We start from the raw sequence: 23,367 nt of genomic DNA, 5'->3' as shown, positions 1-23,367 counted from the left end.
CAAGAATGAGCACAGCAATGATAAATTAGAAGCAATCCCTGTCAAATTAGTGTCAAGAAAGGGATTGTTAGCACATTTTGTGGGGGAACATGATCTCTTATGTAGCCAAAAAGTGCAAGGTAGGATTTGAATGATGAGTGATGCTCTAGAGGGGAATCCCAAGCACAGAAACCAGTTGACGCTTAGACAGCCCTACCATGCTCAGTCAAGAAAGGCTAACAAAAAGCTACTGACAAGTCAAGGCACATGTAACACAAACAAGTTTGGGAATCTCTTGCAACAGGCAGGCCAGCTATACTGAATGCATACATTTTCACATAGAACACCTGCATAAAGGGCCATGATGAGGAGACAAGCTACTAAGACTGAATTGTACTCCTTCATTTTGCAACACTTTACTTTCTGTAAAATTACAGTATACATGTTAAAATGGCAAAGCATGTAGTGAAGGGATTGGGATCACTGAATCAATGACAGAAAAGTGGCAGTGCATTCAGCCACTCACTAAACCCAGATTAGAAGGGTAATGTTTGTAACAAGGCAATTCAGGGATATTCTGTTCTGGGACAAACAGAGACACAACTTATCTGGAAGGTCTGTTCCTAACCTAAAAATACAGCACCACTATTCCTGGTCCTGCAAATCCCAGCTCCAATACTAACTTCTTGGCAAGTGACTTAATATTCCCTATCTCTGCTTTTCCTCCACCTGAAAATTGAGGCTAATGCTAATCCTCTGCTTCACAGGGATGTCAAGGGCTAGGTACAGACAGTCAAAAAGCCTGAGGCCAAATCAGTTCAATCTTTGCAGGTTAGTCTAAGATGCACAGATTAAATTGAGACATTTACCTTTGATTCAAGAAACAGAGCCACATGTCTGCAGTGTCTTAGGCCAGAAGCCAGGGGTTCGCTAGAGCATGTTCTCTGGCTGCATGTTCACTTCCTCTTCCTGCTGCCCCTGAGGTCTCTGGAATTTGCAGTCCAGAATTACAACAGCAGGACACTGCAGGGTTGTTCATCACTTCTTCCTGCTTCCAGGTGCCTCTGGGATTTGTAGTCCACAGTTGCAGCCAGAAGTAAGTTTGAGCAGGGGAAGGGGTGATTAACCCCTCTCACTGGCCCCAGACCTCAACCGGGGTTTGCCTGGGGGAGGGCGGTCTCCCCCACTCCCATAGACTGGGCTATATACCCAGCTGGGCTTTGCCCCCACAACCACTGTCAGCCAGCCCTCACTGCTCAGGCTAGGGGGCCAAGGGGTGGGGCCAGCCCTGCTCTCTGAAGCAGACAGCACAGCCTAGCCCAGGGCTAGAAAGCATGCTGGGTGACTCTGATTTAACGTGAACCAGGAAGGCGCCTGGAACAGAAGTTTCATAAACTGGTTTGACCTAAATCAGTTAAGTCTGATACTACATTCAACCAGCTTCATCTTAAACCAGTTTCAGACATTTTGAAACTGGTTTACGTGCACTGAACTTCTGTTCCGTTACAGGTTGAAACCAGTTTCTGATCACGTAAACCAGTCTGTGTGCAACTTCTGCCTGTAGAGGCTAAAGCAAAGAGTTCCTTTCAAATAGGAAGTTACATACTGTTACGATCAGACAATTTTCTTGCACAGCTACATCAACCTGGCCAAATATTAAAACAAACAGGCCTTAGTTAAAATAGACAGGTGATGACAAACTAAAAATACTACATCCCAAATCACACTGCAATTCCATGCACCCAGGAGGAGTTTTGATTAAGTTTTATCTTCACTCTGCAGACTGTACCAGCATGACCAAATGTCAATACTATTATGAGGATCTTATGAACTCGGATTATTTGCAGACAAGCATTTCCAACTCACCAGGCTAAGTATTAGGACTATCATTTGGTTTAAGGTCATTTATGTAATAGGATACTGGATTATCTCACAATTTAATTACCTATTCAGTCTCTAACAATACATATGTAGATCCAAACGGCAAAATAGGCAAGAAAAAAAAAAAAAAGACATCAACAGGTAATAAAATTAGGAGACACTGATGAAGATTCAAAGAGACAATGGCAGGCCATTTGTGATAGAAACACAAATGGAAACTCTGACCAGAGTTCCAAGTTAGCAAAAATTAAACTAACTCTAATAGCCATGAATTTATTTCTCCTAATGCATTGCCTTCCTTGAAACATCAACACAAAATTGCCTAAATGTATAAGGGATTTTCCTATTTAGCACTGTAATTCCCCCTTGACTTAAAATCAAAGCATTCTGGTGTGATCATATCATTCAGGTGCACCTAAGAGAAACCAACATCTGTAGAAACGTACCAGCCCTGAATACAGCAGGAGTGATATTTATCTTTATACATTAATCTTCAAGCAGGTTAGGGTATGATTATGGTTCCAAGCCTTCACCTGCCACACATGGAAGAGAAATTTTCCATTAACACACAGTTGGATGGAATTTCCCCTTCCCCTCATCAAATAAGCTTTCCATTATTCCTACCTAGATACACTACCTCTAGTTAACCTCTGTGGGATTTAAGTACTATTGACAAGAAGTTACACTGAAGAAACTTGCTCCTGCTTCTTACTCCAAAGGCTGGAGTGTGCATAGACCTATTGCTCACCTACCAGAATTTTTTTTAATAGATTTTAAAGACCAGGTGCTTGACATAACAAATCACATGCTACTACAAAGAAAAAGCCCATCCACAAATATCAGTATGGTCTTACTAAGGCATTAAAAACCACCTCTCTCAGCTTTTCTTCATTATGCATTGTATAGCCATGAAGGGAAGGTTTTTATTTTGTTTTCTTTTTCTTTTTTTTTAATGCACATATATTACATACAGAAGGCTCCAACTAAATTTATGGCAATGGTAGGACATTTATCAGTTTTGTTCAGATGGAATGCGATAAAAATGAGAATAAATCACCCCTAAGTATGAGTTTCCAACATACACACAAAGTGCCTTTGGCTACACAATCAAAAAACATAATCCAAAATGAGATTTGTGATGGCAAGTTCACAGTGGATACAAAACAAACTAATCTACCCATTAGCCACCACTGCAGTAGCAAAAGAGCAACTACCTCATCTTTTAACAGCCTGATAATAAATATGTAGCCAAATATCTAATTTAATATTAAGTATGATCACTGATGAGCTTACATTTATTTGTAATTCTTGTGCATCTGGCTGTTAATACCCACAAGGCTCACTAGCAATTTTCTGCAGCCTTTAGTATTAAAAGCTAGATGGTACTTCTTTACTCGAAAGCCAAGTGCCTGGAAATGCAATGAACTTTTAAAAAAATTACAAACAAATGAACACCAATGGGTTGCTGGCTGCCCTAACAGTACCACTGTGTGCCCACACAAACAGAGCAGGGCAACTACCTGCAACCAAGGGTCTCTTTGCAGGAGTTGAGGGGGAGTTTTATTCTGTGATTACAGCTGTATTAGAGCTCTATTCAACTGAAGAAATGTGGTTAACACCCCAGGTACTTCCTTCTCCTACCTGCTTGGGGCCCAATTCATGAATTTCCCATTACATGAAACTACAGAGCAACTCTTTTGCCCTAATGAAGAATTTTCTTCTCTCCCCATCTTCACCCTGGAAAACCTATGCTTTTTAATTGCTTCTTCTACTTCAGGAAGCATTAATTCTACCTCCTGCACCTTTCAAGCCAGTCTCCCTAGGTCTAATAACTTGGACAATTTAAGGATCACTTTACTCTTAGCCCACTAGTGAAGGGGTTCAATCCTCTCTTGATTTTTATAGGGTCAGGGGCATACTACACAGGACATTCAGTATAATCATTTCATCAGCTTTCCCCTGGTTAACATTTTTATCTCCCAAATTAAAAGATTGTGGCTGCCACTCCATCCCATGTATGCTTACTAAATCCATGTAACAGAGGTTAAGCAATTGCCATAATTACATGAAATCTGCAGTTTACAACTAAGTGCAAGAATAACCTGCAATCAAGCCAGCAGAATATTTACTTAAACAGCAATTTCTTTGTAGTAAGAACAGGCCTTATCTCTGGCTCCATAAAGTGCAATGCAAACATATAGTGTGACGTTTCATTATTGAAGTCAATGGTAAAGTTAGCAATAAACCATGGAGTCCTGGCTTCCAATTCACTGCACTAACCACTAATAACACTCTCTTCTGAAAAGGAAGGTCTGGTAATCTGCACTGGTGGTGCAACATTTAAAAGGAGGCTATGGCTAGAACTGATAATGGTTTCAAGAACTATGAAAAGCTCCATTCCTACACAGAGAAAAATTACATGCAAGCTACAGTAAAAGAACAGGATTATGATTACAATGTCAAATATTCAAAAGCAGCTTATAAAATCTAAACTTAGCCTGCTTGTGCATATGCACTATGAGACCATGTTTACCCACATCATTGAAGGCTACTTTTTCACAGGACCCCTGCCTCATCTAGTGCACAGAATGGATTGTGACCACTGGATGACCAACTACTCAAAATGCTGTTTTCTCCCTATTGTGCAAGGCGTGGTGCCAGGCCTTATTTACAAACCCTGCTTTCAAGACAGAATTGTTCATTTCCTCAGGGGCTTCGCCATGGTGCTCATGAGCTTTACTAACATAAATGAATTTATTCTGACAACACTCTGTGAAGTAAGTGGATTTTCTCCTCACTTTACAGATGAAAGCTGAGGCACAGATATTAAGGTCAAAAGTATCCTCTAATTTGGAGCATCTAATTTGATCCCCCTGGGACTCAATTTTACACACTATTTTGCATCATAGAGCATTTCACATCTGCAAAACAAATTCCAAGTTTCCTCAGGTCTCTCCATTTCTCTGCTCCCAGCCTGTGTGTTGTTCTCATCCAAACATGATGTCCTAGCATTCCCCAGGTCCTAGTCCTAAGTGTCTTTGCCCTGCCATTCCCAGTTCTGTCCTACTTTCTACCTCCTTGTCAGACCTGTCTCCTTTGCCCCAACCCAGTGGTTCCTAGCCCCGGTTCCCCATCTTAACCCCAACCAGTCCCACTTTCTGATTTCCTTTTCCCCATCGTGCTCCCCTGACTTACAACACTGGGGCCCTAATCCATGCCTGGGGCTCCTAAATGGAAACCTTCAGGTACACCACGCATGATGCAACGTTGGTAACACCCTTAGCAATTCACACTGAAAGTTCCTCATCATTCAGTTTACCCATATAAAAATTAGATTCTGTTTTGGAAGACAAACTGCATGCTTTTAAACCCATACTTCCAGGCAATAATCACAGGACTACTTTAGCAGAGGTTCTTAATGCCAGAAGTAGTTGTGACAAAATGTGTCTCCTAAGTTTTCAGCTCTCATACACCAGATTTCAAAGTGATCTGTATGGCCTGTCTTTTACAGATCTGGGTGACTACTGATAATTTATACGGTCCATCTCTAAACATTCTTTGGAAGTTACGGAAACCACACATTACAAGCAATTCTTAAAGAGTCAATACAGTCTCTATGCAGTTAGAGTAGAGAATGGCATATTTATTGCCTTCTGAACACAAGGCAATGTGCATGCACTCCACAGCAAATAGAAAAGGGCAACTTCTGCAGTTGTAGATAGCAAGCAATTGCTTTCTTTTCCTTTCCTAATAAATTATATGTTAACCTGAACAGATGTCACATTGACATTTGAGATCTGAAACATAGCTGAAGAGCAAGTTATGACTAATATGGGGGGGAGAGTGTCAGAAAGCTTTGTTTTTTCAAATTTAAGATAAGCTCTTTAGCCCTAGGGTTCATCTGAGAGAACAGGAAAGTTCTGCTGGGAGTCTTAACCTTCCCTTCCCAGCAAAATACCTCTTTGTGTAGTATGTGTGTAAACATGCAGAGGCAAGGGTCTATGTATTTATACAAACATGGCAATCTCTAACTCATTGCCAGTGGTATTCAATACACTAGTACTCATTCAAAGAAAAACCATTTTAGTAACATGGTTTGCTTAATACAGGAAGAAAAAGAAAGGCCCAAACATGAGAATCATAATAGGGTTGGGAGGGATTTTCCAGGACCACTTAGTCCAAGCCTTTACACAGCATAGGATGTACTATTCCTAAACCATTTCAGACAGATGCCCAGTCAAGCTTCTCCTGAAAACCTCCACTGAAGGCGATTCTACAGTTTCTTTAGGCACCTTGTTCCACTGTCTTACCATTCTTACACTTGGAAATTTTTTCCTAAAATTTAATCCAAATTTACTTTGCTGTAGATTAAATCCACTGCCTTATGTCCTGCCCTCTATAGCAGAGGAGAACAGTTTTTCTCCCCGCTTTTTGGCAGCCTTTCAAAGGAGAGCAGATTGTGCCTAGAGGCTATCCAATTTCTAGACATAGCCAAAGTTCTTGACCTCTGAATTATACTGCTGCCATCTCAGCATTACATTTGCAGAGTCAATTTTTGCATGCAATAAGAGTGTCTTGCATTTAAAGGCATCTCAAGCCAATAAGAACACTGGAGAAATATAATCCTATTGTGGTGTTTTATTGGTTAATGTGCTGTCATTCAATATTCTGCTGAAGGAACTGTAGGTGTAGCTGCATCAAAACCAGGAAGAGGAATTGAAATTTCATAGATTTCATAGACATTCGGGCTAGAAGGGACCCCGGAGGATCACTGAGTCTAGCTCCCTGCCCCAGGGGCAGGAAGTCAGCAGGGATCATAGGATCCCAGCAAGATAAGCACCCAAATGTGTCTTGAAGGTGTTCAAAGTGTGTGCTTGAACCGCCTCCGACGGTAGTCTATTCCAAACCTTAGGGGCTTGGACAGTAAAGAAGTTCTTCCTTATGTCCAGCCTGAATCAGTCATGGCAGAATTTGTGACGATTCGATCTTGTCATCCCATGGGGTGCTCTGGTGAACAGACGTTCCTCCAGATCCTGATAAGCACCCCTCAAACTTATAGGTAGCCACCAGATCACCCCTGACCCTGCATGTTTCCAGGCTGAAGAATCCCATGGCTCTCAGCCTCTCATCATAAGGTCTGTTTTCCTGACCTCCGATCATGCGCCTGGCTTTCCTCTGCACCCTCTCAAGCTTATCCACATCCTTTTTGAATTGCGGAGCCCAAAACTGGACACAGTACTCCAGCTGTGGCCTCACCAAGGCCGAGTATAACGGGAGAATGGCATCCCAGGATTTGCTTGAGAACCATCTATGGATGCAAGCCAGTGTTTTGCTCGCTTTACTAGCCACAGCATCACATTGAAGGCTCACGTTCATCTTGTGGTCAATCATGACCCCCAAGTCCCTTTCATCTGTAGTACTAACCAGTGTAGCACTGCCAAGCCTATAAGCATGTCATGGGTTTTTCCTCCCAAGGTGGAGAACCTTACATTTTTCAGTGTTGAACACCATCAGGTTCTCATCCACCCATTTCATTAGCCTATCAAAATCTGCCAGGATTACCCTCCTGTCCTCAGGTGTGGATGCTTTACCCCAGAGTTTGGTCAGTCTGCTTCTGACTCCAGTGTCTACATCACTGATGAAGATGTTAAACAGTATAGGCCCTAGGACAGAACCTTCAGGGACCCCACTGGTCACAGGACACCATGATGATTGGCTTCCGTCAACCACCACCCTCTGGGTCTTACCGTGAAGCCAGTTCCTCAGCCAGTGGATCGTGGTGAGGTCAAGGCTGCAGTTAGCCAGTTTCGCCAAGAGGTGATCATGGGATACCAGATCGAAGGCTTTTTTGAAGTCAAGATATATGACATCAATCTCTTCCCCCTTGTCCAGGTGATAGGTCACTTGGTTGTAAAAGGAAATGAGACTGGTCATGCAAGACCTACCTGCAACAAACCCATGCTGGGTTTATCCATCAGGATATTGCCGTCAGCTAGTCTGTTAAAGATGGCCTCTTTGATAATCTTTTCCAAGACCTTCCCCAGGACAGAGGTCAGGCTGATGGGTCTGTAGTTTGCTGGATCTACTTTCCTTCCATCCTTGAAGATAGGCACAACATTGGCCTTCTTCCAGTCTTCAGGCACTTCACCAGAGCACCAGGAGTTCTCAAAGATCCATGCTAGGGGCTGAGCTATGCTGCTTCCCAGCTTCTTGAGTACCCTGGGGTGTAAACCATCAGGGCCAGCTGACTTGAAGGCATCCAGCCTGTCAAGGTGTTCCTTCATGAGGTCAGCCTCGCTGGAGGGTAAGGAATCCTCCTCACCCACAGTGGGCAGGGGCATCCCATGGGACTGGTGAAAAACTGATGCGAAGTACCCATTTAGCAAGTTTGCTTTTTCCCGGACATCGGTTCTCAGTTGTCCCATCTGGTTTAGCAGGGGTCCAATGTTGCCCTTGCTTTTCCTCCAGCTCCCCACATATCTAAAAAAAGGACTTTTTATTGTCCCTGATATTTGTAGCTAGCTGGAGTTCCATCGCAGTCTTGGCTTTCCTAGTTTGCACCGTGCAGGTCTGGACCAGAGCAGAGTATTCCTCTTTGGTGGTGGTTCCAGTCCTCCATCCTTGGTAGGTCTTCCTTTTAAGATGCAGGAGGTCCACTAGTTCCCTGGAGAGCCAAGGGGGCTGCTGTGCCCTTTTGCTGCCTTTCCTCCGAGAAAGGGTAGACTTTGCTTGCGCATCCAGGATTGCAACCACTCATCCTGAACTCCCCTCTCCTTCGGGTCGTGGCCCTTTAGGGGCTCACTGACAAGCCTCCTTAGCTTGTCAAAGTCCTCATGCAATCTCTTTTAAACTCAACTGAGGAAATATTTCAATGCCTGAATCTTCTTTGGCCACAGAAACACTATTGGCCAAGTGATGATGCATCATTGCTGTGAAGATAATGCATCATGGCTATTTCAAATGTAAAGATTCAGGTGATGAAAGCCAGCATCTATCATTTTTCTTCATTCCATTAAGACCTTAACCTTTATTTGATGAACAGGTGCCTCAACTCCATGTTTGCACCACTTTCAGTAAGAAGAAAAAAGATGAGCTCAAGGTAACAGACCAGGTTTTCCTCCCTCTACCCTCAATCCCCTTATTGTACCACTCCCATCCTCCACTCTGTAGCAGAGCAATGACAATACTCTCCTAGAGCTATGTATGTTAGTAGGGCCAAGACCTTCACATTGAAGAACAGGAATAAAATGACATATCCAACAGAGGCAGAAGGAGAATTCAGCAAATTCTGGCTACTGTCCCGTATAAAGTAAAAAGGTAAAGGGGAAAACACCTGATCAGACACTAACCTTGGTTCAGTCTTCAGTATCTTAAAGGTTTTCCTCATCTCACTCTGTATCAGATGGATATCACTGTACATTCAATCTAGTAATATTACTGCTCAATATCCTAACTGGACATCAGGTAAACTCTTGAATGGATATGAAAGAAAACCTGACAGCTCAGCTACTATGGCAACTTCCTGCTTCTCCCACTGAAACTAAACCAGAAAGTTCACAATCTCACGAGCGCTAGAAATAAAGACAGGTCAGGCAGTGGCAGATGAACACATAAGTGTGTATCTGAAAGACAGGCATCAACATGGGCTATGACAGATCCAGAATTTAAAACAGTCCAGAAATATAATGAAGTGAGCCAAAGCTAAACATGGCACCAGCATCAGCGGCAGCTATGGCTGACAAAACTGGAATCTTACAAGCTTGCTTTCCTGCTATAGCAGCAGCTACCTCCGAAATCAGGAGTGAAGTGATATGCCAGACATGTTTGTTCACCAAGAGCGTAGCCAGCCAGCCACCCTTCCTGCCCCCGAAACAATGCTATACTTGGGTTTAGTAGATTCTATAAATTCTAACAGGCATTACATCCTGCGTGGTTTATTCAGACAGGACAAAACTAGTCAGGCATATGAGAATGTAGTTTTGCAATAAGATCAATAATGGGGAATGTGAAAGGATATCATGTTCAAGTCAAACTTGAGAAAAATAAAGATAGACTATTGTGTCTGATCTGAGCAAAGAGTCCACTGCTGATAAGTCAAGGCTGAAAGTGTCAGTATGAATAAGTTCCCTGTCCGCTTGGAGGGAAAAAAAAAAAAGATTATATGGACTCTAACAAAAATATCTACACAAAACTAAGTATCCTACAGTGTTGAACATTTCAGTTACTTTTACTCTGCACTGTTTAGTCAGTTAAATAAATAAAGCACCACAGAGGTTTGAAAACAGTGGGAAGAATATGATTTCCTATTTCACCAGGTTCCCTTAGCTAAATAAATTGATTAATACACAGAGTTATCATATAGGTAGTTGGTATCTGATCCATTTGAAGCAGAACTAGGCCCGAATACCTATCATATAGGTATGTTTCTTGGTACCATACTCACCCATCTGCTCCACTATCTCAGGTGGAAAAACTCGAGAAGCAAATGCTCTTCGGAAGATGTCTGAAAACTCTTTGTCAAGGCCTCCTATTCCCATCTTCTCAAAATTCCAGTCAGGATTGATAATTGACTGGCGGTTCTCCCTGGTCTTGGATTTACCTTAATAGAAAAAGAAAACAGTTCATAGATTGGGCACCACAGAATTGCAGCCAAAATTAGATATGCTGGAAGAAACACCGGCATAGATTTTATAGTCTACACACAATACTGTTACAAACACCATTGTGATAAACTCCACAAGTTTATTAAAATAAATATATACAGAACCTTTACTCTCCTCACTAGAAGTTGGCTTGTTTTTTAACACACACACATTAGGCAGTTGCCTTCAACAGAAGAAAATGATTATATTAAGCACAAACACTATAATAAAAACACAACTGAGATGCCACCAATCAAAAGAAGTAGTTCCATTTCAAGCTCAATCCATTCAGTTTGCAAAAAGCATTGCAACAGATATTACATGGAACACTGCACTCAAACCTTTACTCTCCACACTGATTTTCTGGCGATTTTGGTTTGCTTTGTTAACATCCATTGTGAAACTACCTAGAAGTAGCAATCCTAGAATTCAAGGAGGCATCTTGTATGGTACAAATCATGTGGACTTCAAATCAGAGACAGAGCCAACTACAGAGACCATAAAAATAAAGGCATGGGTACTGGAAACACCATCTCACCCCTTAAATTAGGCTAGCATATTGGAGGGAAAAATCCAGCATTAGGAGTGAGTCTTAATTGGTGCCATCATTAATCTCTATGGTTCCTCACTATTTAAAACACAGAAAAATAATGTTATATTCCTCTGATCAGGAAAAACAGGGAATTATAAGCCTAGTATGGGGCTGCAAAAAATTAATAGTGAACATTAATTCTTTGATTCCTTGGAATTACTGTATACATACTCTCCCTTTACATCTAACTAGCAGTTAGGAACACAGATTTTGCCCAAATTACTGGCTGCATTAGTTATTCTTAGTCTATCCTGCCCCCTTCTGGCCTAATTTGACATTTATTACAGAAATATATTCAAAAATTAAAAAGCTAGATGGACATGTTTTGATTTTGTAATGATAAAACTCATTAATTTACTTGAAACACTTTTGCTAGAAAACAGGAATAAAACTGAAATTAACAAATGAAGAGAACTGGATTAATTCAAAATAGAGAGCAAAGGCAGTTCAAACTTTAAAAAAAATAGCGCTTAGTTGCCAGTTACCCTTAATGCACACATTTGTTGTAGTTTTATGCCCTACTTTTTAACAATAATATAATAATATAGTTATCCATAACATACTGGAAAGTGCTTATCAAAAGGATCATACTATATTAAACGATTAACACTGTGTGATACACCAGTGAAGAAAAATGATGACACTTGGATTTGACAGGGAAGTACAGTGAGGCACAAAGTTGTCCAAGGTACATACAGATATTCAGGGAGGTTAGATCAAGTTAAAAATGGCCACCTGATCCAAGGTACGTTGGGATGGAGGAGGGGAAGAAATCAGTTGGTGGGGAAGAGAAAAGGAAGGTAGGTGGCATCTGAAGGGCAGTTGCTGGGGTCCAAGAGGGTTCGACAGGATCAAAGGACTCACAGGGTCCAGGGGGACTTGGGAGGTGTGCTTTCCTCCCCATGCTCCACGACGAGGAGATGTTTTAGCCTCCCAAGCCTCCCCACCCCCAGATGAACAACTGCTCCCCTCCAGCAAACCATCCTCCCTCACCCCTCAATTTACTTGCTCAGGTCCCAGCACAAGATTGGCACCAGGAGAGGCTTGAAGAATGGGGTATTCAGCAGGATAGGTGGTCGAGGCAGGGAGACATGCTGGCTATTTCAGAGTGGGGGGAGCAGGGGAGCTACAAATAGGCTGGTGACACAGAGGCAGGTAGGAAAAGCACAGCTCCTGGGCTGAGCCCAGTGGCTGGGCTTTGTCAGCCCTGGGAAATGTACAGAAGTTCAGGACAGTTAGATCGGTCTAAAAATGGCCAACTTGATCCAAGTTAGGTACACCTTGGAGGTAGAGTTAACTTAGATTGGCTTGGCCATTTTTAAAGACTAATTTAACTGTCCTGAACTTTTGTACAGTTCACACTTGGATCCACCTAACTAGTGTAAGGTCCACACCTGAGCAAACTAAGTTAGACTGGGTGGCCATTTTTAAAGTGTGATGATCTAACCTCAGACTGGGTCAAAAATCTCAAATCCTAATTCCTTCTCTAATGGATCATACAAACACATGCCTGAGAGTTGAGAGAACCTGTTCATCAATGATCATGAACAGTAGACTAGTAAAACATGACTGCTTCCTCTGTTGCAGTCAGTTGTATAATTTTTAGGCATCTCCTTTTAACTCTCCTATGGAATTGTACACTATGAATTCTTTTTAATGGATGGCTTTTATTTATTTTTCCCCATACTACATATGTAGTAAATCTGTGCAAATTCAATTCAGCCCCTTTATGATTCTGTGTTTTATTACATGATCATATGCAATTCTTTAAAAGGACCCCAGCCTTATTTAATACAAAAGACAAACAGAGTTCAGAGAATGAATCAAATTTGTGTAGTTTATGAAGCAGATGACACATGGTATCTAATTTCTGGAGTCTCACACTGACCGAAAAAGACACATTGGGCAGCTGCTGCACTTTTAGTGAGTAATATCTACCTTGTGCTCTGAACTAGGAAGGGGCTTGTAGAAAAAAAACCCAAACAAACCCAGAATGACTGTGTGATTAAAAACTACATCATAAAACATAGGCACAAAGGAGTCGAATTCAGGTTGTATGAAAGATGATATTTTGCAAGTGTTTAGTTAGTTTCTTAACTGCCAATAGAATTTCAAGTTTTACACAGAACTTTTTCTAAGAAATTTTATATTTAAAAGACTCATTATATTTTAAAAGATAAGACTCAACATCTTTACTGTGAAAATGACAACCACAATTATAGCAGACAGACAAATCTTCTGCCATCATCTTCACCTTAATCAGACGTCAGCAATATTTTGCAGTGGAGCTCCAACCACAGGCTGCTTCCAACCTGGCCTATGCTGCCAGGGCTGGGACCAGTCTCCACCTCCTACCCCTGCACCTCCTTTTCCCCCTTCCACTTACAATTCCACTGCCTGTAGCTGTTACCATGCAGGCAAAGCCCCCCACTGCCAAAACACTGCTGAAGCGCTCTGGTTTCCAGGGCCAGGTAAGATGGCTCTGTTTGGGATCTGGATCATAGGCTTTAGGTTGCCAATCCCCTGGTCTAGACTGAATTTTTAAAAGCTGAGAGATCCAGAAAATAAAAAGGAATCAGAACTCGTGGTACAGGTGATATCTTTTATTAGACCAACTAGATTTTTGCAAAAAAATAAAATAAAATAATAATAATAGTAATAATAATCATCATTAATTGCAAGCCTGGATACCTCAGAGATCCGAGATGCTTTTACAAAGATACATTTCCCCATCACATTGAGTTTGTAGTTTGAAGTTGATGGGAATTGTTCTCCTAAGTGAAGTAGATATTAAATTTACAAAAGCCTTCAAACTATGATTTCAGGCTGTTGCTTTTGACAATTTTGGCTAGTGTGTATAAAAAAGGTCACCTTAAGAGACCGCTAACAATGAAAAAGTTGTTGACTCAGAAGTAAATTTTGCTTCTAAGTGACAAAAGATTTTGTGCGTCTAAGACTTTTTCATAAAAATACAACTTCAGCCTCTTGTTCTGCAATATAAAATTTAACTGAGACATCCTATTAGCCATGCCTTTGGAAAACAATAGCATTTACAATTCGGTTCATTTAATTTTTATTCTAAACTTGTGACTGTACAATTTTTCAAATCTGATTATATATACCCTCAATTTGATTGAAATTTTAATTGAAAAATAAAGTGATGATACTTTCATTTAAAACTGTATTATTCTGCTTCTGAATAAGTTCAACTCCACATTATTAAAAAAAATTCAGAGTCAATGAATACCTGCAGAAGCCACTAATCAGGCGTAGTGGGGTTAGAAGACCAAATAGAGCAATGAAGCTGAATAGCCTTTTACTGTTTAGAGTCTCAGACCCACCTTTTTATACTGCATGTGTTACAGACTCCTTGGTGAGCATGGTATAAAGGCCTACATGACTACTCTAGCGAGTAAATAGTCAGTAAATATTAGCTTTCCGTGCAACAATGGAGCAATGGGTGTTACACTGCCTTCAAGCTTGAGTACAAAAGAACTTACCAATCAGATTGAGAGAGGAGTTTTCAGCCTTTTCAAATGCAACTTGACTGTTCCCAATAACCAGACCCACTTCAATCTGTATATAGGGACAAACACAAACTGTTAAACTTCAAAGTTAGTCTTGACTTTAGATTCTTCTGTGGATGGTCACTACTGACTTCCCCAAAAGAGATGGGAAGCACTGCAAAACAAGCTCCATTTTGAAGGACTTTGCTGTCAAATGAATGTGAATAGTCAGATTAGAGCCATTAGATCCATCTCTCACTATTAAGTGACAACTTGTAATGATAAGCTTTCTTATACCCAAAACAGTCCTGATAATAAAAAAGAACTATAACGCTGGTTTCTTTTTTTAAAAGCTCTGACACAAGCGACATTGTCATATGATCAGCCACAGAAAGCGCTCTACATCTGTGCCTTTACAGAACTGCACAGCTTCAAAGTGCTTTAAAAAGGGCCTGATCCCAATCCATCTGCCCAACTCTCCAGTACTTGCTGGGCAACCCCCAGACTGATATCCCTCCTTTCCCTTACCTCCCCGCCATTCTGAAGACAGCACTGGTGCTGGGAGTGGGGAGGGGCAGACCTAGGGGAGAGCAGCTGCAGACTCGCAGCCACTCTAAAAACTGCAGCTCGATCCCCCAGCCCCCAACAGCAAATACCTGTTGGGCCCGGGGGACTGCTGTAACTCATAGGGCCTCCTGTGAAGTGCCATGAGTTACAGCAGGGAGTTGCACTTCTGTTTGCACCCTCAATGAGTTTAGTTCAGCAGAGCTCATCTGTCCTGCAAAGAGTAAAGTTGGTTCTCTGCTATGAAATGTAGTTGCCAACACTTCAAATTCAACATGCAACTCTGAAAGCATGTGTATTAATGTTTTATTACTGCACAGAGCCCAATACAGTTGGAGAATCAAACCCTCACCTTCCTGCCAGCAGAAAAATGAGAAGATTCTATGAATTAGTAGGGAAGACCTTCCTTTAATAGGAAAGATGAATTTGACTAAGAAAACAAGCAAATCCCAAATAGATTGTTTAAGTTATTGATATACTAAACTTTTTATCTTAGTTTTAGAGGAATACAAAAATCCACAAAGCAAGCTTTACAAACTGAGAAAGTTCAGAATTAAAGGTTTGATCTAATAAAATTTACATATATTAAAACATGGACTTGCACAATAAGCCAGCAGCATACACAAGTAACCAAGCTCTGCCCTAGAGCAATATGTAATTATGATAAACTCATGATATTTGTACTTCCCAGATTAAACTGATGTTTAAAATACCTTTTGTTTTATTTTTCTTCTTACCATGTAGTTGTTTGTGTGGCTTAACTGTGCATTTGCACTCCAAACAAATTGACAGCATAAGGCTGGTAAGTGCAAGAGGAGAATATAATGCATTTCCTTAGAGTTAGTTTCTACCATAAGTCCCACTATCCCTACCTTCTGTTTTTTGCCTGTGCTGGGCTCGCCTCTCAGGATGCTGGGATCCATGGCTTCGATATCCTTTACTAAAAGGCTAAAAAGCTTATCGTTAAAATTGAACACAAGCTGTGAAAAGAAAAGGGGGGAGAGAAAGAAAACAAAGATTTACCTTGTTGAAAAGGAATCACACATTTTGATGGTTTCGAGGGGGAGAAATGGGATTCTGAGTGAAGTTGTCAGTAAGCTTAGCATCCCCAGAGCATTCCCATGTGGGTCCTTCTGATTATCTCCTACGTCCAGGACTTTGCCTTCTGGCCAGGTTCTCTTAGCGTCTCACCCCTTCCAGGGCAAAGATGTCTCTCTCAAAATAAACAGTATGCTTCACTACAAACTGAAGAGCTGCTGCCCTCTTGGAGACCTCCCTTTGGTTTTGACCCCTCCAACCAACCGTCTCAGATCATGAAAATAGCTCAGTTCTTCATTCTAGTTTTCAAATGTTCTTTTCCCTTACTTGCTCTTCCTCTCCCCACCCCCTTATGTAGTGTTTTCTCTCAGGAGAAGTCTTCTGCCCTTTCCCTACAACAACCTTGTCTTTTTGTACTACCTCTTTTCATATTCTGCAAACTAGGCAAAGACCCCATCCCAGCTGTGCAAAGTGAGGGTAGTTTAACTCTAAGGCTTACTTTCCAGGTTTCTGTCAATGACTGCTTGCACTCCATTACAAAGGAAAAGTTTATCAACCTCACAAAGAGAAAATGATTTAGTCCATTCCTGTCCTTAAAAGTTTAAGAAAACTAGAATCTTACTCTACAACACAAAACAGCATGTTGCCTTTTGCAGTTTCATTTGACAATGAAACTCTCTCAGAGTCAAAATAGCATTCTGAACAAAAACACTTCAAGGAAGTCACGGCAGGAGACCGACTGGGGGAAAAATAAACCACATTAATAAGGAAATAACTGATGAGGAAGCAGAAACCTGATTCAATTAAAGCAGCTTGCCCAGCATAACAAAAGGGATCCATTCACTTATATCTGGCCTGATTTTGACTCAAAAAAAATCTATGACTGAGTTAGGAATATAGTCCAGATCTCCCAAAATTGCTAAAAAAAACACCCTTAAACTTTCCTTTAGGAGAAAACCATGAAAAGGACAGGTTTTGCAACACTGTGTTCATATTCTCCAATGCAGACACTGAAGCACTGACACTTTATCATTATAGACAGTCTCTGTGCAAAACAGCCTCTTGCTCTAAACAAGCGATGGGAATGCTCCACAAACAGTTTACTTATGAAATATTAAGGGAATGCTTAATACTGCACATACCAGTGAGTTTGTCAGCAAGAGAACAAGGGAATGGGAGTGGCTGAAACCATGAACAAACATCACACCTGTTGTCCTACTGAGAATGCCTGGTTGTTGAACTGTTGGATAAACTCAGCTGCCATCTTGTCTGAGTCATATGGATTAGAGTCAATACTCTTCTTCTGGAGAAAGTCTATCTCAATCGTCATTGTGCCAATGCAGTGCTTGGCCTTGTCAAAGTTGTGTGGGGATACTTGGAAAAAAGAAAAAAGAAAAAGCTTCAGCATTATCAGAGTTGCATTGGGATCCTGTTAAGTACCTAATATGCTGTAGAATTGGTGATAAACTCACCCAATTATATACGAGATTAATACTAAAACAGTGGCCTACTTGGCTGGCAAGTGCGATTCCCAAGTCACTTTACTTGAGGCTTTAAAAATCCATACTACCATAAAAATGTTTCTAGTACACAAACAATTCACTGTTGCTTCTGACAATAGAACCTCATTGATCTCACATTATAAAGCCAGGTGAAAGAAGAGAACCACAACAAATGGGCCATAACTCTGAAAAAGCATTACTCTATATTTAAAATCTGCATTAGAGTCTCCCCCAAATACCTACTGTATGTGATGGTGAAGCTCTTCTTACTGCTACATCAGCATTAGAATGTGCTGCTCAATGCCAATGTATAACGTATGATTCTGTGGTAAGTTTATACCTTAAAAAAGTGCTTCTTGATTGGCATTAAAAAAAATAGTCCAAAATTAAGAACTGAACATGCTAAACCTACACAAGACAGGACTGTGTGAAAGGTCTGCCTCATGCCCAGTGCCCTCTAGGGGAAGATAAGTTTTGTCTTCACAGAGGGATAGAAGAATTAGATTTTTCTTATACAGGTCACATGCACTTTTCCTCAAGTGTTCTGCACTAACTAGGAGGCGGGGTGTGGGTGTGTATCCTGTGTATTATGAATCTTTGACTGAGAAGGCAGATTTAGGGTACATACTAGTATGACCTTATTCCATCACTCTGAAAAGTTTGAGCTTTGCTGGATCTCCATTCTGGAGGAACACAAGATACCCCGGGGCACCCTTAACATAAAGAAGCTGTGTCACTAAATAAAGTGAGAGAGACAAACCAAGCGACCTTCCCAAAGTTGGAGTCTGTTTGCCAGAGCAGCTATAAATTCCTGAAGCTGACATAAAAAGTAGGGCTGTGTGACATTTCAGCAGACATCTCGTTTTGGAGGCATTTCAGGCTGTTGCGGCACCCAAAACACCAAATCCAAATTGAAACAGAAGACTGCACAATGTTTCAGAAATGGTTTGGAGAATTTCAGGAGTTTCAGAGCCGGGCTTGCAGGGAAACAAAAACTAAGAAGAGGGAGGAGAAAAAGGTGAGGAAGGACTGCTCTAATATTGACATCTAGCTCCCAGTTCGATTCCCCAGCTCTCTGATCATTTCCCCAGCTCTTCCCAGGGGGTATGGGCAGGTTAGGGCCAGCAGCAGCTGCTTGGTGCAGCCTGCACTGAGAAGACTGCAGTGCTGCTGCTAGTCCCAGCCTGCAGTGGCAACCTGCTGAAACTGGCACCCAGTTAAGAGTGCCCATGCTCCCGTCTTGCTCCCCGCTGGGGCCCCAAGCCCTGCCCAGCTGGGTAGGACTGTGCAAAGCTTGCAGACCGTTTGGAACAGATTTGGAGGAGATTCGGCCAAAACGAAACAGGACAGTGATCCAAAACACCAAAACAAATCACTGTCCTCCAAAACAATCAAATCCGAAACTGAATTGAAACAGCAGTTAGCCACAGCCCTAGTAAAAAAGTATGTCCATACCTCCTTTCAAGTTAGCCTGTGCATAGAAACAAGCCCCACTTGTACACAACCAGGTCCACAAATGAGCCAAAGATGGTTCAGAATCAGGCTTGGCACACCTTGGGATAGGGAGCCTCAGCACAGTACTGAAGCATACACTCAGGCTCACTCCCAAGCCATCTACGCAAGCTAATTTGCAAACTTGGTGCACACACGTGGGCAGGGCTTGTTCATCACTGGAGTGCCCAGACTCACTCTGAAGTTGGTATAAATATACCCTAGCTCCCTGCTCTAAATCACCAGGTTGCCCCTACATACTTTACAGTGGCAAAGATCGCATTAGGGCTGCCAAATGTCTTCTAAGGTAAGAATGCAAAAGGCATCTATAAAAACTGAATTAATCTGTCAGTTTTTAAAACAGCAGACAGAAGCATGCTCTTCTCTAGTTAAAAGATTAAACATGATTTATAAACATACAATTTAACATATTCATGGAGGTAATCAGGGAAAAAGAGAGTCAATAACATCACCTTAGTTTTAGAAATGCTCTTCCTTCCTTGCATTTAGATTAGCTTTGCAACAAGTAAGGAAGAAAAACAGTACAGGCAATGGGACACTCTTTCTACTTACAGACTTCTTCACATACTAATGGACTAAGGATTATGTATATCTATATACAAAATATTTTTGTAAGGAAAAAGTGTCAAGCTGAAAAAAGAGTTAAGTGTTCAAAAGTTGAGAGGTCAGAAGTTAGTCTGACCCTGCTGCAAACAAAAACAAGGAATGTCTTGATCCTCTCACCACAGGAGGCCTGTGAAGAACCAGATATATCTATAAAATTCTTCGTTTTGGAACTGAAGTCAGTTTTAAAAACTAAGTATCTTGGCAATATGGTAGCAAGCTGAGTACTTTTAATGTATTCAAACTGTAAAATTAAACACATCATACAGAAACAAGCATGGCAAACTAATGTGCTACTCAGTGGAGGTAAGAGAGAGATTGCGATATATTGCAGACTGTGTGTAGTACAGACAGAATTATCCAGGCAATCAAATTAGTTACCATATTAAGCTTTTACTTGATAATCATTATGCAGTTTGCATATTCATGTACCCAAATTTGAAAAAGATTCTTTGCCAGCAAGCACTGAAAAAAATTATGCAATGGGTGTGGGATTTGACTAATGCTGTAACATGGAACAACAGACTAATCTTTTAGCATGTCCCAAATTACAGGTAAGCTAGAGAGGGTTATTACAGCTCCTCATTTATATTATACCTATTTGTTTAATTTCTTAAAATGGTGGTAGAAGGTGGGGATGGAGGCTGTGTAACTGAGCACCTCCAAATCTTTAAAATTTTAAGTATTTGAATTGTGTGAAGGCACTAGGAAAGGCACTCACCGTCTTGGAGAGAACACTCAAGGAGAGCGCTCAGTTACTGGTGTTCCAGTGCCCAAACTCATTAAAGAATTTGAGACTGCAGGAAGCATTAGGTGGTTGCTTGGTTGGAAGGATTTTCTCTTATCTTAGGCAGGCCATTGGTCAAATTGAGATACTTGTTTCACATATGCATTCAAAAGCTTTTGAAAGACCTTAGGGCAGGCTGGAGGGATAAAAGGTTCCCTTCCTCCCCCTTCCTCCTACTACTTTTGGTAGGAGCTTGAGTTACTCCTTCAGTGTGTCAGAAAAGCCAAAGCATTGCTCATCCAAGAAAATGAGCTCATGAATTCATAATAACCTTAGATCAGTATTATAGAAGTGATGGATGCCATTAACACTACATCATAGGATGCCTTCCGGAAAAATTCTAGCTATTCTGAATTATAGACTCATAGATGTTAGGGTCAGAAGGGACCTCAATAGATCACTGAGTCTGATCGCCTGCCTAGGCGGGAAAGAGTGCTGGGTTCAGATGACCCTAGCCAGATGCCTATCTAACCTCCTCTTGAAGTCCCCCAGGGTAGGGGAGAGCACCACCTTCCTTGGGAGCCCATTCCAGATTTTGGCCACCAACTGTGAAGAAGTTCTTCCTAATTTCCAGTCTAAATCTGCTCTCTGCTAACTTAGGGCCATTATTTCTCGTAACTCCCAGGGGCGCCTTGGTGAGTAGAGCCTCACCAATTCCCTTCTGCGTTCCCATGATGAATTTATAGGCAGCCACAAGGTCGCCTCTCAACCTTCTCTTGCAGGGGCTGAAGAGGTCCAGGTGCCCTAGTCTCTCCTTGTAGGGCTTGGCCTGCAAGCCCTTAACCATACCAGTGGCCCTTCTCTGGACTCTCTCCAGGTTATCCACATCCCTCTTAAAGCGTAGTACCCAAAACTGGACGCAGTATTCCAACTGCGGTCTGACCAGCGTCCAATAGAGGGGAAGTATCACCTCCTCAGTTCTGTTTTTCATGCATCTGCTGATGCACAATAAAGTGGCGTTAACTTTGTCACATTGACAACTCATGTTCATCTTGGAGTCCACTAGGACTCCAAGATCCCTTTCTGCTTCCATGATGCCGAGCAGGTCATTTCCTAGGCAGTAGGTGTGCTGGACATTTTTCCTCCCTAGGTGCAGCACTTTGCATTTCTCCTTGTTAAATCGCATTCTTGTTTTCTGCCCATTTGTCCAACTTGTCCAAGCGTGCCTGTAGTTGTTCCCTGCCCTCCGGTGTGTCCACTTCTCCCCACAGTTTTGTATCATCCGCAAACTTGGACAGAGTACACTTCACACCCTCATCTAAGTCACTGATGAAGACATTGAAGAATATCGGTCCAAGAACCAAGCCCTGTGGGACCTCACTGCCCACATCCTTCCAGGTCCCGTCCACCACCACTCTCTGGGTATGATCCTCTAGCCAATTTGCCACTCACCAGACTGTGTAACCATCCAAGTCACACCCTCTTAATTTGTTCACCAGTATGGGGTGGGATACCGTACTGAAGGCCTTCCTGAAGCCTAAGTAAATAACATCTACCCTTACTCCTGTGTCCAGGTGCTTTGTAACCTGGTCATAAAAAGGGACTAGAATTAGTAGGAGCAAGACTGCTTAGAAAGCAGAATATTTTTAACTGACAGAATTATGAAGGGTATGAAATATCTGTTACCAAATATCTGTTTTTAAGGCACTTAAGGGTTTTTTTTTTTTTAAATTATTATTATTTCTTAATTTTCCAAGTTCATTATACAGTATAGGACTACACAACAAATGTGTAATCCCAATCTTACATTCCACAATTGATCTCCCTTAGAGAGCATCCATGGCATGCCGAGTTGCTGGCAATTATTGTAACCAATACTTGATAGCAATCATTGCTAATGCTTCCAGTGCCGACACCACAGCTGATGTTAACACTAAGTATTAAAATAAGAAAAGACAGGAAAGAAAAAAGAAGATAGCAAGAGGCAGATGAAGGAAAAACAGACTGAGAGAAAAAGAGGAGGCCAGAGACATTATATAAAGGAGGTTTGTATTAGGAGAGAGAAAAGAGACAGAGACATAGAAACACAGCATCTCAGCACAACAGCTTCAGTTAAACACAAGCAGGAGACCCACAGAGGTAAAGCGGCTAAACACGCATAGTAGCACAGCTGAATTGAAAGACAATAATCAGTATTAACTCGTATGTAATTCCCAGAGAGGAGCAACTAAGGAACTCCTCAGTCTTGTTCATTAAGTTGACCTGTATTTGAAAACTGACTTCTACTACTGTTAATAGTCACAAAAGCACCAAAAACATGGATTAACTGTTCCTCTAACTTCAAATTTTTGCTTCACAAAAACATTGCCTTATCACACCCACAAGCAAGAACAAAAGCAAAGGCAAGGATTAGTTCAGACCTCCACGCTAAGTGGCAGCAAACGCCAAGCCACTAATGTCTCTGAAGAGTTTAGAGTAAAGACTAGATGAGCACATGGGCAGAGAATGGGTGAACGGGATTTAAAGTAGGATCCTTCACATAACATGGGATTTAGCTACATGCTGGTAGGCATGAGTAACCTGACAGCCAATAGCAGTATTCTCCTGTATAAGATCACTTTCTCATATTAAGACAGCTATGATATAATTTACTCCTTACACCTCCTTGTTAGTGATGATTAAGTCCTTGTACTTCACAAAAGTTTCATAGTTTCTAGGGTCGGAAGGGACCTGAGCAGATCATCTAGTCGGACCCCCTGCCATGGCAGGAAAGAGTACTGGGGTCAAACAACCCCAGCAAGATGTTCATCTAACCTCCTCT

The 23,367-nt window shown here is 41.5% G+C and overlaps 1 protein-coding gene across 2 annotated transcripts in view; it reads right to left on the bottom strand.

Annotated features, from left to right (window-relative positions):
• The window catches only part of NSF (N-ethylmaleimide sensitive factor, vesicle fusing ATPase), a 116,142-nt gene that overhangs the window by 54,425 nt on the left and 38,350 nt on the right, over window positions 1-23,367 (bottom strand). For both annotated transcript variants that reach the window (XM_019554256.1, XM_019554254.1), the window contains exons 5-8: window positions 17,410-17,576; window positions 16,037-16,144; window positions 14,595-14,670; window positions 10,304-10,459 (exon numbers count right to left, since the gene is read on the bottom strand). In XM_019554256.1, the coding sequence (XP_019409801.1) occupies window positions 10,304-10,459; window positions 14,595-14,670; window positions 16,037-16,144; window positions 17,410-17,576 (507 nt within the window). The remainder of the gene's footprint in view (window positions 1-10,303; window positions 10,460-14,594; window positions 14,671-16,036; window positions 16,145-17,409; window positions 17,577-23,367) is intronic.

Source organism: Crocodylus porosus, unplaced genomic scaffold (genome assembly GCF_001723895.1).
Source record: "Crocodylus porosus isolate Cpor-Errol unplaced genomic scaffold, CroPor_comp1, whole genome shotgun sequence".
In the NCBI taxonomy this organism is placed as follows: domain Eukaryota; kingdom Metazoa; phylum Chordata; order Crocodylia; family Crocodylidae; genus Crocodylus; species Crocodylus porosus.
The sequence above is the reverse complement of the archived record's forward strand: the minus strand, read 5'-3'. Positions and strand labels throughout refer to the sequence as shown.